Here is a 22,737-nt window from a genome sequence, read left to right as displayed (position 1 = left end):
CATCAGCAAACCTAACTGATTTTACGAATTTCACTCCAACTTTCATTCCTATCGCCAGTTCTTCCAATTCCTCTTTAATCATTTCCTTCGCATATACGTTGAACAGCATCGGTGACAATGGACAACCCTGCCTTACACCTCTTCCTAACACTGCCTATCCGGACTGTCCGTTCCTTACTCGCACCTGAGCAGTCTGAGATATGTACAGATTTCGGATTAACCTCCTGTCCCTCCAATCTATTCCTATTTTCTGCAATTAAACCAAGAGTGTTTCCCAATTCGCTCTATCAAACGCCTTTTCGAAATCTACGAAACAGGCAAAGTCGTCCTCATTGTATTCTATATTACTCTCGATTGGTGATCTCACAACTACAACGGCATGGCGCGTGCCTCTCCCCTTCCTAACTTCAAATTGATCATCCCCTAAGTAATCATTTGCCTTGCTCTCCATCCTTTTTTTGATGATCCTGAGAGCCACTTTATCTGCGTTAGATATCAAACTTATTGTTCTGTAGTCCTAACATGATGTAACCTTAACCTTATTTGGAATAGGAACTAACACTGGTCTCACAAGGTCTTCCGGTCAGATTCCTTTCTCATAGATGCTACCAATCGGACCATATAGTCTCTTCCTTCCACATTTTCCGAAACCTCTTAGTAGTTCTGCAGGAATGTTATCTACCCCCACGGCATTATTTTTTTCATCTCCCTTAATGCCCTTTCTATCTCATCTTCGAGTATGCCTGGACCTAAGCTATTTCTCTCTCTACATCATGTTCCTTTTCCATGTCTAACTTTGTTGGTCTAAGTTCTTTTTTATACAGTTCTTCTATGCATTCCTTCCATCTCTCTAGGATCTTTCCTATGTCAACTATTATCTTACCCACCTTATCTTTAACTTTTAGCACAGATCTTCCCTTCTTACTTCCCGATAGCGATATAACCTTGCTGTAAAGTGCACCAATTCACCATTCTTTTACAAACTTTCCATATCCTCGCACTGCGTTTTCCACCATATTTCTTTTGCTTTATTTGTCGACGGTCTCAATTTATTATTTAACTCTTTATGCTTCCTTCTGCCTTTCTCTGTGTTTACACTCTTCCACATTTTCCTCTCATCTAGCTTTCTAATCATCTCATCCGTGATTTCACACAACTTCGGACATGCATACACGGTCGCACCCAAAAATGGTAGGACTGATTTTTTTACAAGAATTCATTGACGATATACTTACATCGACTTAATAATCTTCAAAGTATGCTCCTAGAGCTGCTACACACTTAGTATAACGTTGCTCCCATTCCCCGTACGCCCGCTGGAAATTTTCTTTGGGGATGCCGTTGATGACCCTCGTCGAAGCCTCTTGAACGGCCTTTATCGAGTCAAAACGTCGTCCCTTGAGCTGTCTTTTCATCAGGGGGAAGAAGAAGAAGTCCGATGGTGCCAGATCGGGAGAATAGGGTGGATGCGGCAACGTGGCAACGCCGTATTTGGCCAGGAGCTGTCGGTCGACACTCAGAATTTTCGGCACCATCTTGGCGCACACCTTGCGCATGGCCAAATCCTGTGAAATAATGCGTTGGACGTTGGATGCAGACAGACCCAACTGGTCTGCAATTTCTTCACTAGTTAAGCGTCGGTATGTGTTCAGCAGTGTCCTCACTCTGTCCACATTCTTGTCGGTTCTTGCCGTCGACGGCCGTCCGGAGCGATGGTCGTCTTCAACGAGCTCCCTACCCTCTTTAAAAAACTTCTGCCACTCAAATACTGTGGAACGGCTTAAGGCAGTGTCCCCATAAGCCTGCTTGATCATATCGAGGGTCTCAGTGGCCGTCTTCCCGAGTTTCGCAAAAAACTTCACGGAATAACGTTGCTCTAAATTCAGATTAATTTTGTTTTTCGACGCGGACAAAAAACTTGCTTCACTGAAAACGGTATCCTCACTCAACGACAGCCCGCAGGTGACTGAGGTTGGTGTTGGTCTGTTGCTAAGAGCCCCCTCCACCTTACCCTGCCAGGCAGACCCCCCTCCATCGATCCGTTCGCGCCAGAGAAAATCAGTCCCACCACTTTTGGGTGCGACCCTGTATGTCGATATCAATACACGTATAAAAAAGCTAGGCTAATTAAGTTTGCAAGACACCCCCGAGATTGACTTTTAAATTATTTCAGGAGATACACGAGATTTGAATTACTTACTATTGCGCTTCTTTACGAAATAACGTAGAAGTACCTCCCCACAGTCGGTGTACAAAGCAAAAACCTTGTTTTCGGGCAGTCGCCACATTTTGGGGCGTGTTCGTTGGAAATTTACAAAGCAGATGCTGAGATGGAGGACGTAAAATGCGAAAGGCGGAGGAAGAGAGCGAGATGGAGATGAGCTTAGAGACGGAATGGATAATAAAAGGAGTATGGAGTGAGGAAGAATGGAGGGAACTTTTGGTGTGTTTGAACTCTCAGTGTTTGCAGCTGAGTTTCTGGATTGAGTTCCCGGGGTCGGTGGACGCTATGGTTACGGGCAAGGTGGTCTCGTAAGCACCCCTGCAACAATGACATCATCAGTCAGGCAGAGTGGGCGCTCTCGCTCTGAGAAAACTGGGAGGATGAGAAGAGGTGGTTTTGGGCGTGGGGAACATGAAGCGATGAGGGTTTGCGGCGAAGAGGTGGTTGAAGTGAAGTAAGGGAGAAAAGGAGAATGGGGAAACTATAGGGGGCAGGAAAAATACAAGAGATTTTCTGAGCCAAGAAGTGTTGGTGGTCATAAGTGTATATCATATAAATAAAATTGAGGAGAGGCTGAGGGGCATAAACAGGTACTTGTGTAGAAAAGGAAATATGAAGTGGGGAAAGAAGGAGAGATACGGGTTGAGTAGGTAGTGGGATGTGCGGTAATGAAAAATAAAAAGGGGGAAAGTATGGTTGGACATGAAATGGCTGTTATGATGAGGAGGTATTTGAAACAAGTAAACGTTGAAAAAAATTCGTAGCAATGGAAGTGTATAGAGATGAATCTCGAGGACAATTACATAAAATCGGGGTGAGATAATAAGAATTAATTACATAACTAAGCTGACAGAAATACTGTGTAGAAAATCAGAAAAAGCATATTAAGAGATTAGCACTGCAAAATCTTGTTTTGCTAAGATGTTGTGTTTTTTTTAGATGTGATTAATTATGCGCGCTTAATTGTGTCACATGATGTAAAATTTACATTTTCTCAGATAAAAATCCATTGAGAATTCAATAGGTAAAATTTTCTTCATATCATACAGATAGATATGAAGTGGCTCAAACCAAAGGATAATTTTTTCATTGTTAGAAAATAATTCTTTTTATAGGTACTGCAATTAATTATTATAGTTTTAGACGTATTTCAAGATGGATTATAAAAGTTGAGATATGCCTACCATATGTATGTATATAATCTAGCACAGTATTGCAACCTTTATTGTATTAAATGTATTTAGAGAATTATCTTTGTAATATATTTTAGAATTTTTTGATGAGAGACGATATAACATTGGTCTATAAAAGAACGAATGTTAAAGAGTTTGTTCAACTTCGGCTGAAAAATATTTCAGAAAATCTAACTTCATTTTTTATTCAATGAGAGAAACCGAATTTGAAAAATAACAGATGGAGTAACTTGAATGGAATAAACACCACACTATTTGGGTCTTAATAAGATAGAAACATCCACTTAGAACAGGTTTCATCGCAGTATCATCCGATCACTCGTACGTTCCCAAGTAAGCTTTCATTCGCATGACATTTCGGGAAGCAATATAATTTTTAACGTCTAAAGCGGATGAGTTCCATCTCACAGTATATTCGCTGAGTAATACTTAATAATCCCTTGAATTTTACCTACTCTATTCGGCCAATACTCAGTATTGGCAGACGTCATCTTAGCCCCAGGGGGATTTTCAGGAGCCTTAGCATTTGATGAAGAATGGACAAGCAGCTAAGGCGTAGCGCAGAACTAAAAGGAGGAAGAGAATGCGTAGGAAAAGGGCAATGATAAAAAGTATGGGAAAGGAAAACAAAATCAAACGCCCAAACAAGTGTGTGACAGCAAAAGTGTGGAAATTAAACAGGAGAAAGTAGTCTAGTCTAGGGTATACTAGATCGATCTCAAGGCTTATTTTGCCATCGTAAGGGTTTAAAGAGTCATCTAATTTTTCGATCAAAATATGAGTTCAGGGAGTTCGAGAGATATACATATAACATCTCTTAGACCCGGTCTATGCAAATCCTATTCTTAGTTAATGACAATGTTATCTTTAAATGTTGATTACGGATACCATTTTATATATTATCCTCAGTAAATAATGAATTTGATAAAAGACTAAGACTACTCATCAGTGAATGTGAGCATTGTACCGTGATAACATCATTTGTTAGTTATTGAGCTTTTTTGTTGACGCTCGGTTTTGAACTTAACGAGTGGCCATAAAACTGAGCTTTGGTCTTTGACTGAAGTTAAAGTTAACCTTCAGTTTAACGAGGCATTATAAAACCTTGCATTTACCTAACAAAGATATTCAGAGAGGAAATTGTGCTCAATAACTCTTGCATGTGTTCATTGAGCTTGATAGTTTTTTATCAAAATACTGTGGTTTTACTAGATTCATTAATGATGAAATGAATATGGAATGGATTAAAGAAAAATAGAATGAGGAAATTATAGCCAATAAGTAGACAATTCGTATGAAATTATGTTAATATCTATCGTACTGGAGGTCTTAAACTTTTAAGGAAAAGGAAGTCTAGGATAACTATTAAATTTGGGAGACCAAAACTAGCACAAATAAAGTAGCTCATCCATTTGCAAAGTGTTTTGGATGAGGGTAGGTAGAATGGGGGCATTAAAACAAGAATTGTGTCGGGTAAAGAAGTTAAGAAAGAGGCGGGAGTTGATGGCATGTAACCAAAGAGAAGACAAAGGAAAAACTAATTAAAACTTCAATATAGAGCATAGTTTTGAATTGCTGAAAAATTTGGTCGTCGAGGTAGGAGGATGAGCATACACTTGGAGGCCTTTGGGATGTGTAAGTAGACGAAATGGAGAAAATAATATGTACAGACAGGAAAACCAACGATAGAGTTCTACAAATATTACGAAAGAGATGTGACTGTTAGGATAATTACAAAGAAGGTAGTACGAATACATGCTGGAGATGCTGAGAGGCAATGGAAAACTGAGGATGCTAACAGAGTGGGGAATGCTGGAAAAGTGAAGTAGAGGAAGGAAAAGAATAGCATTTGTATGGAATTAAGAGAGCATAAAGTATAAAGAACTAAAGAATGAAAAATAAGAATTTTAGGGTTTAAGATTATAGTTATTTCTTAGGATTAGAGTCGTATGTAGTGTTAGGGTCCATCAAAAATCTACCATAAGCCGGCAGACTGCTACTAATTAGAACGACGAAAACTTGGCGAACCTTGATAAATACTTGATTAGAATTGTTAGCTGTATGTTCTACCTGAACTAGATGCATGAATATACTTTTATATGTCCCTTGATTTAACATTACATAGTTTTCTATTTTTCATTTATAATATTATTCAAAGGTATTTAAGTCACTTCAACCGAGAAAATCCGGTTATCTGGGGGAGAATGGATGTTGAATGGAAAGTGGGAATAAATAGGTCACCTTCCCCGAGTATTAGGACTTAAAGTCGTTGTAAGCAAACAGACATAAATTTTATGCAAACATGCATGCCTGTTTTCTTTTGGTAACATCCATTTATTTTTAGCACACTAAAGGTTTAAAATAAGTATATTTACCTCACAGGAATGGGATTCTTACGCACTTTGCCCATTTTATACAAAAATAAACCAAATATACTGGAAAACTATTATCATGAACATTCATTCTACCCATAAACTGACGAGAATTATCAATTTATAAAGTTTAGTCTTCATTAGCATATTCATTGGAGCTTATTAAAGAGTTAATCTTAGTTGTTTGGTTCAGTTTGTTAATATTTATTCCAATTATTGCAGGAGAAAGTGTAATCTTATTTTGCAAAGTTCGCGAAATTCATCGTCGATAGTAAAGAGGAGGTTCGCTTATTTAGGAAAATCGGCTATAGAAAAGAGGTGAATACTTCGCCAGCGCATCATGGCACCTAAACTAGGCAACAAAAATGTAGAGCAGTGGCAAAAACTTCAAACTGAGTTTGACGAAACTAAAATGAGAATTTTAATTTGAAAATTCCTGAAAACAACCGTCTGATCACAGTGTGGCGGTTGATTATTTCATGCATTCAAATTACTTTTCGTTAAAGAATACTAGTAAAGTTAATGTTTGATGTGAAAAAAATAATCATATTCTGCAAATAATAATTAGCCACTTCATAACTAGTGGAAATACGTCTGTTGATTGCAGGAGGTTCATTTCGATTAATATTTATTATCATTTATGGGAAAGCAAAATTATTTCATTACTCGATCTAGAACTCCAAACTATGTTTTTGTAAGAGATAATTGTTCATTTTCATTGTTATTATTTCTAAAACCTTGATTCAAATCTTCATCGGTGTAAGTTGGCATGAAATATATTTTATTACAAAAGAAGAATTTATCCAAGAATAGTAAGAATAATGGAGAGAAACTTTCTATTGGATTTTTTTCAAGCTTAAATAAAAGCGTCAATTTACAGAATATTTAAGTATAAACTAATGAGCAAAGTAATTTCATTCCTGAGTAATTTAGTTTAAGAATTGTAGAAAATTCATTCCTAATTGTCGAAACTAACTATAAAAAGAATCTAATGGTAATATGCCACCCAATTTCAACCTGTACTATGGAAGTAAATCAACAGTCTAGCTCCTTCGGAATATTTTAACATGATAGTTGTGGATTGAGTTTCTCGGAAATGGAATCAGGATTGGAAGAAGCCTGGTTTCACCTTTAGCGCACACTTATCGTGATTGTACCAAATGGTCCCCATTTAGGCATCTCATTTGACGACGGACGGAGTACCCGATGGATTCTCCTCAAGTTTCTAAAATAAGCGGACCATGAACTTCAAATAAGAGTTTCACTTGAACGCTGAATTATTTAATCGCACCTTACATTGATATATGAGGCTACAACGTGGAAATGAATCAACCCAACTTAAATTCTGCCACTGCAGAATCAACGGATAAAAGGAATATGTTTTAAATAAAAATGTATGATTACATCATTAGAAAAAAATAGGCATACCTCCACAGTAATGGCGCACAAAAGATGTTTGATTTCTATCTTATATGGTAAAATTACTTATTTCCCTTGGATGGAATCCATGAATCTTGTCTACCATGCGCCTGTCTTAGTGAAAAGGATGTCAATGAATGGAAAGGTAAGGCGTAAATGTTATGGGTTTTCCCTTAAAAGTATACCCACGAGATTCAAACTCCGGTCTTTATCGCGAGAAGTAGTATTTTTTTAGCATACGAAAGATACCTCCTTCAACCCGAAGACCACTTGATTCACCTCTCCCATATCGCATCAGTCTTCATTCTTAATCTTCAACGTACAAGGATTTTATTTTTCTTCCCGGGGATTTTCACGTTGTATTCCATTGTAATTGCTCGTTCCGTTGAATAAAAAATGATTCTCCACCGATGATTCTTGCAATTACCGCATTTTATCTTGCGTGTGACAAACAGGGGATGAAAGCGGAGGAAGAACACCGACGTGGGGAGAGAGAGAGGGTTGGGTCGGAAGGGGTGAGACAGTAAGCGGGGAGTGCGATGTTGGGCTGTGGAATAGCGAGGCTGCGGCGAAAGGGAAGGAAACCCTAGAGGGGGGCCTTTTGGGTCGGTAGATTTGGGAAGGGCGATGGTCCACGAGGCTGGAGATTCGAAGTCGGGCTCATGTAGAGCAGATTGCGGGGGCATAAAAGGGTGTCGGAAGTGAATCTGGCGAGGACCAGGAGAGCAGTATGGATTGCTTACTTGAGGGTGAAAAAATATCAGGGTTGAGGAAATGGGATATTTTAGCTCCGAGCGAATGGGATATTTTAATCAAGAACGGCTAGGAAAGAAGAATTCCAGGAAGAACACGCCTAATTAATGTTGCGGAATGGGTCTACACCCAAATAAAAAATAATTTTAAATTTGATAGAGTTATCTTCCGATTAATTAATGCTAAAGCAATTAAGTAAAACATTTGAGCAGGTGAATTTATTACATGTATACCGTCAGTTGTCCTCGGCTAAAATTATTTTTTTTTCCGACGTGATCACGAGTTTAAAACAAGAGAAATATCAAACACATCTTTACCTTGTAAGCTACCACGAGGACTCGTGGCATGAAATTTTAAACTATTAGCTGTCAGTACTATCGTTGATTGGTTTGAGTAATGACATTTGGAAAGTTTTAATTGCTGTACAAGTGCGCTTTGTTTCCTACCATTACTTTCTAATTACGTGAGTTTTTATCGACTTTTATGAGGATCGGGTTATCACGTACTTAAAGGCAGGTCTCAGCAGCATAAATGAGCATTCTCCTTTCAAGTCATAAATATTCTACAACATAAGGCATTATATATTATAATAAATAATAATATTAGGTCTATTTTTCAATTTATTTTACGTAAATGAGCATTCAGATAGGTAATCTTTAAAATCACAAAAAAAATTTATAAACGTTGTGTTATCATTACAGCTATTTTTATGAAAATAATTCTCTGCATAAATTCATGATTATTTTCAACATAAATTGAAGAAATAAATCGATACTTAGCCTTCTGCATGAATCGCAGATTTTAAATGAAATGTTTAATCACAGAGAGGAATCCACTTAAAGTTTCCCCTTCTCAGAAAGCAGCCGTGGCGGGGTGCAATAGTTTAGCTCGCGAAATAAATTCGCATGATCCGAGAACCTTCCCTTTTCCCGTCATGCGACGCGTCCGCAATCCACCTCAGCTTTCTCTGTTCTGGATTTATGATAAGTTACGTTAAGCGTTCACAGAATTATCATTTATTATCGCCGGAACCTGTGGGATTCGAGGAGGCAAAGAGGGCTGGGATAATGTGTGTGACAGCGGAAATCCGAAGCTGGGGAGGAGGATGAGGGGCAGAGGGACTCGCTGGATGGGGAGGAAGCGTCTCGTCAACCCGCAGGGCAATGTGGGACTGGGAGAGAGATTCATCTTTAGAGTGGACGCGGGGAAATGCCAGAGGAAACACCAGCGGTTCAATTTTTTGTTTTAAAGACGATCTGCCTTCGGGGACCTGTGTTCCGAGTAGTGTAAATCCTCAATGAAAGACTTGGCCATCTCTAATCATTGCTGAAAATGAAAAGGAATATATATTTCACTGGTCTTTAACAGTAAGAGTTACTGCTGAGGACAGCCAGATCGCAGCATTAGTTTTTTCATGAAGAAATTAACACATAAAATTGCCTCAGTCAATTAGAATTATAAATACGAGTAATCTTGGGATTTTTACTAGTCACAATATTTATGCATTCAAAATTGCTGCATCACTGCCTATCTCACGTATACATCTGCATATACACAATACCCCGCAAGCCACCGCAAGAGTATGTGGGGGGGGGTGTAAAAATGTACAAGCTTTCACAGTATACTTTTGATGAAAACAAATTTTCGTGACTTGATTTTGAATTCATATTTGTGAAAGACATTAGTGGTATAGATGGATTTTCGTTAACCATAATGAATATGAAAACTTTAAAATGACTATAAAGATTTAAATTTCGCGGAGGGTTGGGGAAGGAACACCTCCTTGTCTAATATATACATGTCAATGATGCGTTTCCAGGGTGCATCTTCCCGACGATATACCTGTGATACCAGACAGGACGGGGTGCGGAGGATCCAGGATATCCACGCCAAATATACCGCTGCCTTAGGGATATCACTTTGTCGGAGTTTTGCCATGATGGAAATTAGCATTCGCACACATCGCACTGCCTTGTCGGTTAATTTAAGTGAAAGGCGGGTGGTGTTGATTTACACGCCGAGGTATTTAATTTCTTGCGTGCACACTAAGGTTGATTTGGTATAATTAATAATAATGCCCAACTTGGTTTCCAAGAACTGTGCTATTTGAAAACCGTAGATGCGGTTTTGGCTATAAATGAGCCAATCGTCTAAATAAATAACGGATAGTACCGGGAAAGTCTTTTTCAAAATTTTCATTACGTCCTCCGCCCACCGTTGCAAAATCGCTTGGCTTAATGGATGGCATAGGGAGTCTGGTAAAAGCGTAGGTGCTGCCCTTATATTTAATCCCGTAAAATTTCTAGTGTCGGAAATTAATTGGCAGTTGATAGAAGACACTTCGCAAGTCTATTTTAATCATGAATGCAGAACGTGGAATTTCACTAAGGGCCCTGGCCAGGCCGAGAAAACTTGGGTTTCCGCACGTATTACGTCGAGGGGCTCAAATCCTGGATAGAACGATGCCCGCCGTCAGGCTTCGGAATGGCGAAGCATCTAAAGGAACATTTGACCAGCCATGGGATGATAATCCCTAATTCCAAAAAGGCCTGTTTAAATTTGTCTAGCACTGGGGTGGGGTTGGTTCGGGAAGATAAGTACGGAGCACTTGTGGGTTTAGGTAGGCTAGCACCGAGACGCGAAATAACTTCATTTTGCCGTCCTACTATAACTTCATTTTGCCTTATCCGTCCTTTCGCCAACCCCCGCAGGGGTTGGCGAAAGGACGGATAGGATTGACAGTTGGTACCTGGAAGTCTATTTCATCTTCCTCCGGGATGTTTTCTTCGTCGGGGATTTCGAGAAGTTCATCCGGCTCTTGCGGGTGGTCCGTTGCGGCGTGGTCCCGGTAGGCTCCCATAGGAAGGATTAGGAACACACTACACATTACTTATTACAGTATGTTCGCAAAAAAACAGTTGCGATATCCGGACGTGCATTATTGTGGTGCAGCAACGAACTAAAAATGTGGCCCTATGTAATTCATAGGACATTGAGGTTTTAAGCACATAATTATAGTATGCTATATTTACAGTCACTTGGACGGCTACGACATGCCGATGGACCATTCACTGAATATCGGAGAAAATGATATGATAATAATTTTCCCAGCACTTAGATATTTTTTGATGTTGATGATGCCGGTGATATCTACACAGACTAAATTACTGAACATGAACATCTACATGAACTTGGCTAGATCATTTTTAAATGCATCATTTTCACAGTAATATATTTTTCAGGATCAAAACGATGTAGCCAAGTTCGATCTGCAGCTAGAGCGTTCAAATGTAAGTCCTCGTCTCCCTGTACTATCAACATCAACTTCGCGTAACTTCATGCGACGTCTGTTGGTTCAGGTATGAGCAGCCTCAGGCTTCAATCGCGCACAAATACGTCTTATTTTTCTGTCACCAACAAACAGTTGCCACCAAAGGAAATTTTCAGTGTTTCTTATAGTGCTCTAAGCATTATTCCATGATCTTCTCTCACAACGGCAGCTGCGGAGTTAATTCGTACCTTCGTAAGAGCAATGGCTGGAGCTCCGGGCCCGCGTGCCTTTGAAATTGACTGTCACCCGTATTTATACAAACCCATCTTTTATCCCTGCAATAGAGAGGGACAGACTCTTCATTAACCTTATGCTGCCTCAGCTGACGATTTTTCAGACGAAAGAAAAATATCAATGCAGTGTATTGCGTGTCGCAATATGACTGCCCAACATCAAACGCGTGTTAACCCCATCGTTGCCGTAGGCAAAATGAACTCCGCCGTGTTTCAACTTTCAACGGCTGCCGTTGACGCAATATTGGATTTAAATAAATGAAACTAGTACCACATATGCAATACGAGTTTAGATAACTTCATAAAAAACTATTTTTCATAAAAAAATCATTAGAATATTAGTTTATGATCACTTTTTATCGATTCGTCCTCGAATATTGGGAAAATGAATGCAAATTGATGTACTCTGTACCACGGCTCTTTATATCACAAATGATAAATGATTTTCAATGGACAAATGTTTACCTTGTATGTATCTTCTAATGAGATTATTTAGAGAGTAAGGAATGCGTGAGTTATTAAGTAATGTCCTGGAGTCGTCAACAAAAATTCTAAGTACCAATATCAATATTACAATACTGTTGATTAAACTGAACTTTGCTATCCCAGAATATTATTTTGATGACAGTTTAAACTAAATGGGTAAAAATGGAACATTAATCAGACAGAGGTAGTTTTGGTTGAGGGCGCAAACCACCCGCTAATTGCTAGATGTAAAAGTAAATAATGGCAGTAGTAGTAGTATTTAGGGGAGGCAACCGACAGTTGAGGTCATTTGCGCCATAGGGGGTGGATAGGAAAGGATAAAGGGTGGAGAGAAACCCGGCGTCGGCATTAGCCTACTTTTAACGAAAGGCGCCAAGGGGTTCACAGCTTAACATCCCATCCGACGGACGGCGTACTCAGTCAAAGTGCCCTCCACAAAGCACCTCAAGTAGGGATCGAGATACCTCTGAAAAATATTCGATACCGCCGGGATTTGAACGCGAGCCCTCTGGGTGGGAAGCCAGTACGTTAGCCACCGCACAATTCCCGATCCCCATCTGTCATTCAAGATTTAATAGCTGTTCGATGATATTTTCCTTTCTCCAGGAAGTTTTTGTAAATATATGTTTTTATCAATATTTTCAAACAGTTTCACATGATAAATGGATAATCACTATTGCACCAATGAATGGCGAATATGGCAAGTAGTACGTGATATTTGGGGTGTATAACCATCCGATTGGCTTTGATTCAGTTTGTTTTCCCAAGAAAATTTGAGTTGATATCGTCTTAGATCAACTTTCGGGTTGAAAACTGTGGCAACCATGGTTCCAGGCATTAACCTACTCTTTACGAAAGGCGCCAAGTGGTCCGCAGCTTAACCTTCCATCCGACGGACGGCGTACTGACTCAAAGTGCCCTCCACAAAGCCCCTCAAGTAGGGATCGAGATACCTCTGAAAAATATTCGATACCGCCGGGATTTGAACGCGAGCCATCTGGGTGGGAAGCCAGTACGATATCCACCGCACTAATCCCGAAAAATTGCTGAGAATTGCTGAAATTCGTTGAGAAAATGAGCGAAATAACTGTGTTGTGGAGTAAGCAAAAAAATCAAAAAATATAAGAAAAAATGGAAAATTAAGTAAAGGCCCAGTTCAGAATATAATTATTCCAATCACGAATTAAAGTTACTGGCTTTAGGCAGAATCCATGGCGTTATGAGACTGAAGATTGTACGCAAGAGGTGACAAATCATAATATCCGAGTAATTACACCGTCATATGATAAATAACAGTATCTCAAAAACATTAGAGTACTTTGGCAATTAGAGAACACACTTTGTTTTTTATTATAAGCATGACGTTATTAGAAAAATAAAGTATCATAGAATAAATAGAAAATACATAGTTCACTATGCAAGAAGTTGTTTTATTTTTCAAATACGAGGACAATACTTGTAATTTTTAATCAGATGATATGAGTAGGAATTCGTGATCTGTGATACGAGTTTATATCTCGTAGTTTATGCAATATAAATAAGTTTCAGGTGGTTCTATTTACACTCTATAGGATGGTTTGTAGTCTATAACTATATCTGAACATCTCTCCTATTCATTTCTTGCCCTTCTTCAATTTTCCTAACAACATTATCTTCTCCCTTCCCATATCTAACACGTCATTCCATTTCTTCCCTATCCAGCACATTATCTCCACACTTACATCTCTGTTTGGACTCATCGTCTTTCCTCGGAACCGTAATGCACTTACTACCACATTCATTTTCATTTTTATTTATTTTATTTATTTATTCAGGATAAGTCCGAAAACAGCACATTTTGGCCTTTACAACGAACTATTAACAACGATAACAATGTCACATTTACAAACACCCAAGCCCTAGATGGAGCGAAACTCACCCAGGCGGGAATCGAACCCGCGACCCTTGGAATGGCAGACGAGGACGTTACCCCGCCGCCACCGGGGCCGGCAAAAATACGTAGATTATTCTATATGTTTCTCTTTATTTAAGAAAAATGTGAAATAGCTTTAAATGTTTGGAAAATCATCAACAAAGTTCTATGATACAGAAGTCTCACACTTGGTCATATGAAATGACATCAGAAAGTAATTTACTGGTTCACAGGTTCTTTATCTGACCGAAAATAAAGTAGTCACAAAAACTAAGAATGAGTTTGGGTGAGTTGGAGATCACCTTTTAGAATCCCACAGGGAATTTGAATAGCGACCTACTCTGTTTCTTATGAATATCAAACGACCCAAGTTCACAAGTAAATAGCAACTTTGAAAATTTTCCTAATGTTTGATCATTTAAAGGGAAATAAAAACTAGGCCAGACTCAAAGTACGACTCGTACTTTCACATAACATTCATCCGTTATCGGACAAGTGCAGTCAAGGAGCTTAATATTTCATTTTATTTTGAAGATAAAAAATGGAAAATTCGATACTGCACGAAATACAATGAGGTGTACAGTCGTTGAAGAGTAATCATCAGTAAACACGACAAACACCTTGGGTCAAAGACTTATTCTATTGCATTAAATCTCTCATTCAATCCTTGGAAACATATTGAATTGAGTAGGGTAATACGCAAATTTTTTTTAGCAATTGCAGTAATACTGAGGAGTTCAAGTTAATGAAAAATCAAGGTTAAAAATTGGAAATGCATAAATTCTAACATATGATAATCAGGGACTCATTAAACCAACCAAACCATCAACAATTTACCCCATTCGTATGAAATAGACGGTGCACGAAACTAATATTATGAAAAGTCGTTGACAGTCCTAGAAATTTCAATTTCACTGGTATGCCAAGTTAATCAGTACCAACGTTGTCGCAACTAAAAGCGCTAGTTAAGAGATTTTTCTTAAACATTTTTTATGAACAATGTGGAATCAACTAATATTTGCTCGATTAAATACCGTTATTCATTTTAGTCCTTCTTGTAATTTGCTACTTTATCTAACTAACTATGTGAATGCTGAGATCTCATCAGCAGATACCCAGCGCGGGTTAAATTATTATTCACATCTCTAAACTACGAGTAGTACCGCATCAACAAGCGCTCTGAATTAAAGCGACAGGTCTAGAGTTCACAACCTCCACTATCAACCTGACGGTCGAAGGAGAATATTAACGTCAGAAACTTACTCAATGGACACGGTTTTCAGAATAAGTCACAGCTGAATTGGTCCATAAACATATTAATGACCAATGATTTCCATCAAACTAGCCTCTTATTGAGTAGTTAGTTACATTTAGTAGTTCAGCAGCTTAAATGATTTCAGAGTAAATCTGAGCGAAGCCCTGCCTACGATACGATCAAATAGTGTAGATCTCTGTCTCCACCTTTCAGCTTCCCCCTCTCTCTCTCCCTGGTTCTCTCTCTATCTCTTTGTCTTTCACCCACTCCTCCCACTCCCTTCACGACGATCCCCCCAACCACCACATCCAACTCACCACCATCTTTCTTTCCCTCTGATAGTCAATTTCCCCTCGTACTTTTGTAGGGATTCATTTTTCAGAATTAGATGTCTTTTATAGAATAATGTTAATAACATATAGATGGCTGATACTACGTTTAACTAAGGAAAGCTTTCCGGAATAAACGGGGTATACTAAAGTAACGCGTAAGGAACCCCCAACGTAGAATTTGCAATGGGCCTTGCTCTATTTTAGTATTTTAATTATCACAGAATTCAATAAGTTAGCATAACTACCAGGATTCCAATTTTTCGATGCTTTCTATTCAGAGTTGAGGCAAATAATATGTGAATACATACCCTTTTTTACTTAAAAAGATTACTTTCAACCAATTCCGCAAAACTCATTCCATTATTTATATGCTTGGTAACTTCATACTTTCATATTAAATAATTTCTTGGTTCTATAATTTTTACCCCAACTATATCCTTAGAAAGGAAAGATTGTTACCTTTCATCAATTAAAATAAAATCATGCTCTGGAGGTTTTATTTAAATTAAAGCCCCTCCCACCCTGACGAGTGAAGTGAGTTTCACACGCTGTTGGTCATGGTATCAGGTGAACTCTGCCATCATTTTTAAAATCGAACTTCGCTCACGCCATACACTAAATATACACTCAAACACACGCACGCACACACGCATATATATATATATATATATATATATATATATATATATATATATATGTATATGTATATAGTGTATATATATGTGTATACATACATATATATATGTATATATATATATACACATACATATATATATATATAGGGCCGCGGTAGTCCAGGTAGTAAAGCATTGGACTGCTGACCCGAGGGGCCAAGGTTCGATTCCCGGGAAAGGCAATCTGGGCACCTGCAGCTCCACCCAAGCTATGTGATTTTTCGGGTACCAGATTTCCTGGGAAACCCTAACCGGCACAGGGAAAGGAACTGGCCCCCCTGATGTGTGAATTTCACACGGGCTTACGCCTGGGTGAACTCTACCATCACCTACCAAACCGACCTTCGGGTTGATTACTGTGTTTATGGTTTATATATATGTGTGTGCGTGCGTGCGTGTGTGCGTGCGTGTGTGTATATGTGTGTGTGTATGTATATATGCGTATTAATATGAAAACACACCCACATATACGAGTACATACATATACATCATATTTATAGATACACATAAGCAATTACACATGTATTAGGCAAAATAATAAAAGTTGTAATGAAACATTCTTCACACAAATTCGTCCACTAGAATTTACCTAATACTGAGTTTTTCATTGAACGCACCTAATTTGTTCTCGAATTAGTGGAGACTTCGAGTTGTAATCCATTACCACGTCAAATCTTTAAATAAAATCGAAGATTCCTACATCTCAAGATGGAAAGTGTGGAAGTTTGAGAATATATTAATTCTGAACCTTATTTGCAGAAATAAAACTTTCTTTATGAGAAAATTGTCACATTACCTGTAGCTACAGATACAAATGCCATAAATAATGTGAAGATTTATCTAAATATCGTATGCTATTTTCATTGCTACACGCTGAAATGCCATGTGGGTAACGGGGAAATTTAGAAGGAACATTGGCAAAGGAAATCAAATCCTAATGTAAATCATAATTCTAACTCGGAATTGGGATATGCACGTTGCATAATAAAAAATCCACTTCCTTTGCTGTGCTTCAATTTACATCCTAGCTGTTGCTGACCTAGGACACTGGTAGTTTAGTTAGCTTCCCACGATATCCCGTTTGCACGATAACCGCCGAATAGAATCCATCATTCACGTGATAGTAAATAAATGAATGAATGACAGAGCAATAAAACGCTGAGAAATTACAAAGATTGCTCGGAAATATTGACTGATAATTGAGATATTTAAGTCGAGTTTTGACAATTTCAGAGGAAAGGAGTGCCTCTTTTTTGAATGCGATATTTTCCCCAGGCATTCTTATCAACTATGGCAAGCCAGCTCAAATAAAAACTGGTTTGACCCGTCTCTTTTCCATGCCCATAAAAAAATGCCATTTATTTATTCCTTTGTTTTTCTGAAAGCACTTGACACAAGCCCCTCCTCCTCCCCCTGCTGTGCGCCCCAGCACGAGAATTCCATTGAGATTACTCATCCCTTTTCATTCCTTTCTTCCCTTTTTGAGCGAAACAGACAGAAAGAGGAAATAGGAAAAGAGGGAAACTGTCACCGATGGTCACTTGTCGAAATGGAAAGTCTATTTCCCTCCCTTTGTGTGCCAAGTTCCGCATCAAGTAAAACATTTATTATTGAGATCCGAAAACAATACGGTCACAGCGGAGAGCGATTTTCTCAATTTGGCACCCCCATCGTGCCCCCCCCGCACTCAATGGCCAACATCTCCCACGCATCCCCCACCTCTCATCCCCCCTTCGGACAAATTGAACGCCCCCCATGACCCATTCACTCGGAAATGTCGATAGGCATTGGCCCTTTCTCTGCCTCCGTCTCTCTGCTCCCCTTTTTCACTCTGTCCCTCACGCACTCTTCCCGCTCCCTGCAGGATGATTCCCCCGACCACCACATCCCACTCACCACCATCTTCCTTTCCCTCCGATAGCCAATCTGGCCTCAGACTCCGCACTCTACTCTCTTCCTATCTCCCCCCCGCCCCACCCACCTCAGGTTGATATTTAATTCTTTATCCCCTTGTCCTCTCCCAAGTTTCTTCCCTTGAAAGCCAAACGGAATTTTTTCCCTCCCACTTTCTGTCAGTCTCCCCAATGTTAAAACTTTCTGTTGAACTACTAGATAGATGCGTTGAGTGCTATTGATGAAAGAGTAATGTCAAGTGCTTTAGCCTTTCTCTTACTTTGTTATGTCTACTTCCAATGTTTAGATTTCCGTTTTTTTTCACCGTCGACATCATTTCCTTCGGCGTGACTTTTTTGTGCTTTCGCGCGTATGCTTACGGTAGGAATTTTTTGCTCTGTATCGGGTAAAAAATTCCGCCCCGCTGAAGCAGGTGAGATAATACCTTTAAACATCTATGAAACTGAAGGACAAGGTAACTTGCCGCAGAGACTCATTTGAATTAGAATGTATGTCATGTCTATATTTATCATCAGTTACTGATAAATTACAAATGTATATTAAAATAAAACAAGAATCTACCTACAGGTATATTTATTTAAGATAAATCAAAGAAAAAATAAATTAAATCTCTGCCTCTTTAATCTCGATATCAATTGATCTGATTTTTTATTGCTAATACATCCTTTCAATACTTAATATTCGATAAAAAATTCGTATTTTTTAATCTTTTCGCACTTTGGACTTTATACTTTACACCTACACTCCACAAACAGCGTCAGCAGACAATTCCAGCAGTATCCCTAATTAGTGGCGATAAATAATTAAGTGAGCCCAGTGGAGCTCCGTGGGGGTGTGTTCATAATTAAAATAATTAATTAAAATGCATAAAAATCATCCATGTTGGTGTTGAAATGTATATTAATTTTCAATATTACTACCTGGCGGGCGTTGACAAGTTTTCTTTACAGTTCATGAAGTACTTGAAAAAATATATCAATTTTATCAGAATAAGTGTTGCTTGATATCTTATTTGAAGCTTATCTATATTATCTAATAGTTTAATGAACTCCAAGCGTAGTATTCTAATAGAAAATATACAGCAGTTCGATCTGCCCATCGTAAAGTATGGACTCGTAGCAAATATTAGTCAAATCAATGATAATTAATAAATCACTCAAGTGTTTCTCTGTGCTATTCTCAAATCTCTTCTGTCGCCTAAAATACACTCATATTTGAATATCTTCATTCTGAAATATAGACATCACTAACAATAATTAATTCTCATAAATTAGTAATTTTAATCTTCTTGGAAAACTGCAAAACAAAATAATATATAGAATAGAAGACATATTTTAGGCACAGAAAAATGGAATAGCTATGAAACGAATTTTTGTGTGCAATTGTATTTTATGAGTTAAAAATTACATTTAATGGCATACCTTAAATATAAAAAATCATGCCTTCGGTTGATTTTAAAAACTTAAATAGTGAACATTATATCAATTGAACAGTATTTGAGGAAAATATGGAATGTTTTACTTTCCAAATTATATTTATTCGGAAACAAAAAAATAAATTGTTTAGCTGCATTCTCTGATAGAATATACTATACTCTATTTCCGATACTACCTAAGTATAGGAAATATTTTTATTTCTTCAAAAACTTTTTATACTTGCAGAAATATGCGTACTATCTTATGACACAATTAATTGATGACAATTTTATATATTTTAATTACGTCTATTCCGTTTATTGGCGCCGATCTAGTGTTTATCAATATATAAAGAAAAGCGTAAGATGCTGCTAGTCATCTAAGGAGGCCGAATAGGTTCTCAATGGAACTGAAAGGCAGATGATTTTAAAGAACAAGCACTGCGTTCCTCAGATATATCTCTCGACTAGAAGATGACGGGAGGAATCTTTGTGCCTCAATTAATGCAAGTCATCCTCATTCTGGAACTATCTCGAAGACTATCGGAGGGGACATAAGAATCTATCCGTAAATTCAGCCACCAAATGATTTTTTTCTCGGTAAAGTACTAATGGTTTAGCATATTCATTACATTATAGCATAATGAACATTTGAGCATTGTGAAAATTGCATTTGAGCATTATGAACTTTATTATATTAAATAAGTTATTTCACTAATTGGTAAGCGTTTGATCTGTGCATGAAAATAAAAAAAAGGAAATGAAAGCATGCCTGAAAATCCCATTCCGTCTCGTTGCAAAGATGAGCCAATAAACTAACAAATTCGGGTTGAATATATAACCAAAAGCTATATTTCAGAATAATAATCTGTTAATCTCATAGCCATTACAATTATTTAAAATGACAGGAACATATAGAATAACGATATTTCATTGAACATTTATTCTTTAATCTCTCTTTATGGATTGACTAATTGGCATCAATCATGTCAGATGAAGTCAAAAGTGTAAATAAACCTTTATTAAAAATGTTTTTTTCGTGAGATAACAGAATTTTCCCCTTTATAAATACCTAATAAAATTCACATGTATCCACCTATACAATATAGTTCAGTAGAATCTTTGAAACTAGGGATTTTATGATCTGCACCTTTTTAAATGTAAATCAAAGATAACTCATTAAAATGTTTTGAACTTAATTATGAATATTCATTATTTTCACTGAGACAATCTTTTACCAGCCAATTTTACGTAATTGCCCATCTCATTTAAATTCCCCTCGTGGCCCTAGCAATTTTCGCATCAATTTAAAAGGAGATCTAAATTTGGATCCGGATTAAGGAGAGAGAAAAAGGATTACAAAGTAAATCACGGCGCGTCGGAGAATGTTATAATTTATAATATTAAAATGATTCGGTAAAATTCCGTTCGGTATTAGAGTCAATGATTTAAAAAAGTTAACCAGTTTTTCATAAGCTGTTAAAAAGTGATGGTTTTGTTTGGGAAGCTAAATAAAATGCTATTTGGTTATTTACCTGTAAATCTGATTAAGTTTCGCGTTTTTTAGGAAATATCTTATAAGTAATGTAAAGTTTCCATTTCAAGGTAAATACACAAGAGCCCCAGAAATTCTTCGCTGAAATTTAAGATTCTTCAGCTTTAACTGCTTTCTCATTTCCACGCCTAGTAATTAAATCATACTCAAAATCCGTTTCGGCCGCTTCAAAAAGCAACGGGCCTGATGATTCATTTTTCGTTATTGCTTTTCAATTAAGTATATTATTGATTAGTACTTCTAATGCCTTTATTTCACTTAAAATAGATCACCTCGAAAGTAGATAGCCGTAGTAGAAAGGAGGTGGGGCAAACGTTTGACACGGCTCATTTGTAAACAACAGTAAAGGAGCTAGTTGTAACGAGGGAAGTAGGCATAGTACGCATTCACTTTCGTGCCTGTAAAAATATATTTCGGCTAACGAAATGAATTCGCGAGCCATCCAAATAACCGTCGCGGTGCCTACCGACCCGCGATCCATTGTTTCCCCATCACCGCTCTGAGGAGAATATGATTCGTTAAATTGTCTGCATAACTTTCAGGTCTCATGACCATCTCCTTCATTACGGTTCTGTTTTCGATTCGGAAAAGGCAAAACGAGCGTTGACGTCGCGCCGAAGATCCCGGTCTCTCGGGTTAACGGTATCAAGGACCGGAAGAGAGGTCTCCCGGGTCATGAGAACAGCGAGAACGGCGAGAGTCGTACTCACCGCCGAGAAGGCAGGCGACCGCCAGGGCAAGCGTGGGAAGGACCCCCATGCTCCTCACGATGCGGCGCCTCTGGGGAGAGAGGGAGGAAGAAGACGGAGAGGGAACTCCACGGGGCACTTCCGAAGTATCACCGGCGGGCCGCACTCGGGGGGAGAAAGTGAAGACGAATGGAGACGACCCGGAACCCCAGGGGGTCCAACTACCTTTGTTTTCTTTCGTTCCTTCCCGAGCGATTGTTAAGAGGGATTCAGCTCTCTTGAAGAGGAACTCTTCCCCTTGTGGGTCGTCGGACCACGAGCTTCCGCGGCGCGGTTTAGAAACAGTTCTTAGGTTTTGTAGATGGAGGGACGTAGGAGATCGGATGGTCGGTAGGAAAGAGAGTACCCGCGCCAGAGAAAGACGGCGTACGGCCCCGTGGGCGTCAGAGAGATGGAAGCACGCGGGAGAGAAAACTTCGGGCACTCCTCGCTATGGCTACGGCACGAGAGCACACTACGCCTTTCACGTCACCTCTTCCTCCGACGGAGTCCGAAGAGCGCCCTCCCTCACCACCACTAGCTGCACGTAGAGGGATGTTTGACCCCCCACTACAACCCTCCCCACTTTCCCCCTTCCTCTCTCTTCCGGCTCCTCTTCCTATTTCTCTCTCCGGCTCCTTTGCCTCTTGCCACCTTCTCTCTCTTCCTCTAACTCTTACACTCGGCACACACGGGTACACACACAGGTCTCACGCGCGCGCGACCTTCCCCGTGAACGCAAGAACACGCGCGATAACTCCGGCGAACGCACGCGACACTCCCGACAAGTGTGAAGGGGAGGAGAGATGTGCTGGGGAGGAGGGGAGAAAGCGTTGGGGGAAGAAGTGGAAGGGGGTTTGGTTGGCTGTGAGATTAGCGGGTGGGTGGGGAGAGAGCCAAGGGAGGAGAAAGAGGGAGGGAGACGTGGAGGGGACCGGGAAG

General features: G+C 38.9%; 1 protein-coding gene across 1 annotated transcript in view; it reads right to left on the bottom strand.

Moving 5' to 3' along the window:
• LOC139698690 (uncharacterized) overlaps positions 1-22,238 on the bottom strand; it is a 629,080-nt gene extending 606,842 nt beyond the window's left edge. Inside the window, exon 1 of the mRNA XM_071597569.1 lies at positions 21,778-22,238. Coding sequence (XP_071453670.1) covers positions 21,778-21,826 — 49 coding nt within the window. The 5' untranslated portion in view covers positions 21,827-22,238. The remainder of the gene's footprint in view (positions 1-21,777) is intronic.
• Between the last annotated feature and the right edge of the window lie 499 nt (positions 22,239-22,737).

Source organism: Hetaerina americana, unplaced genomic scaffold (assembly GCF_022747635.1).
Source record: "Hetaerina americana unplaced genomic scaffold, ioHetAmer1.1.p SCAF_10, whole genome shotgun sequence".
In the NCBI taxonomy this organism is placed as follows: Eukaryota; Metazoa; Arthropoda; class Insecta; order Odonata; family Calopterygidae; genus Hetaerina; species Hetaerina americana.
The sequence above is the reverse complement of the archived record's forward strand: the minus strand, read 5'-3'. Positions and strand labels throughout refer to the sequence as shown.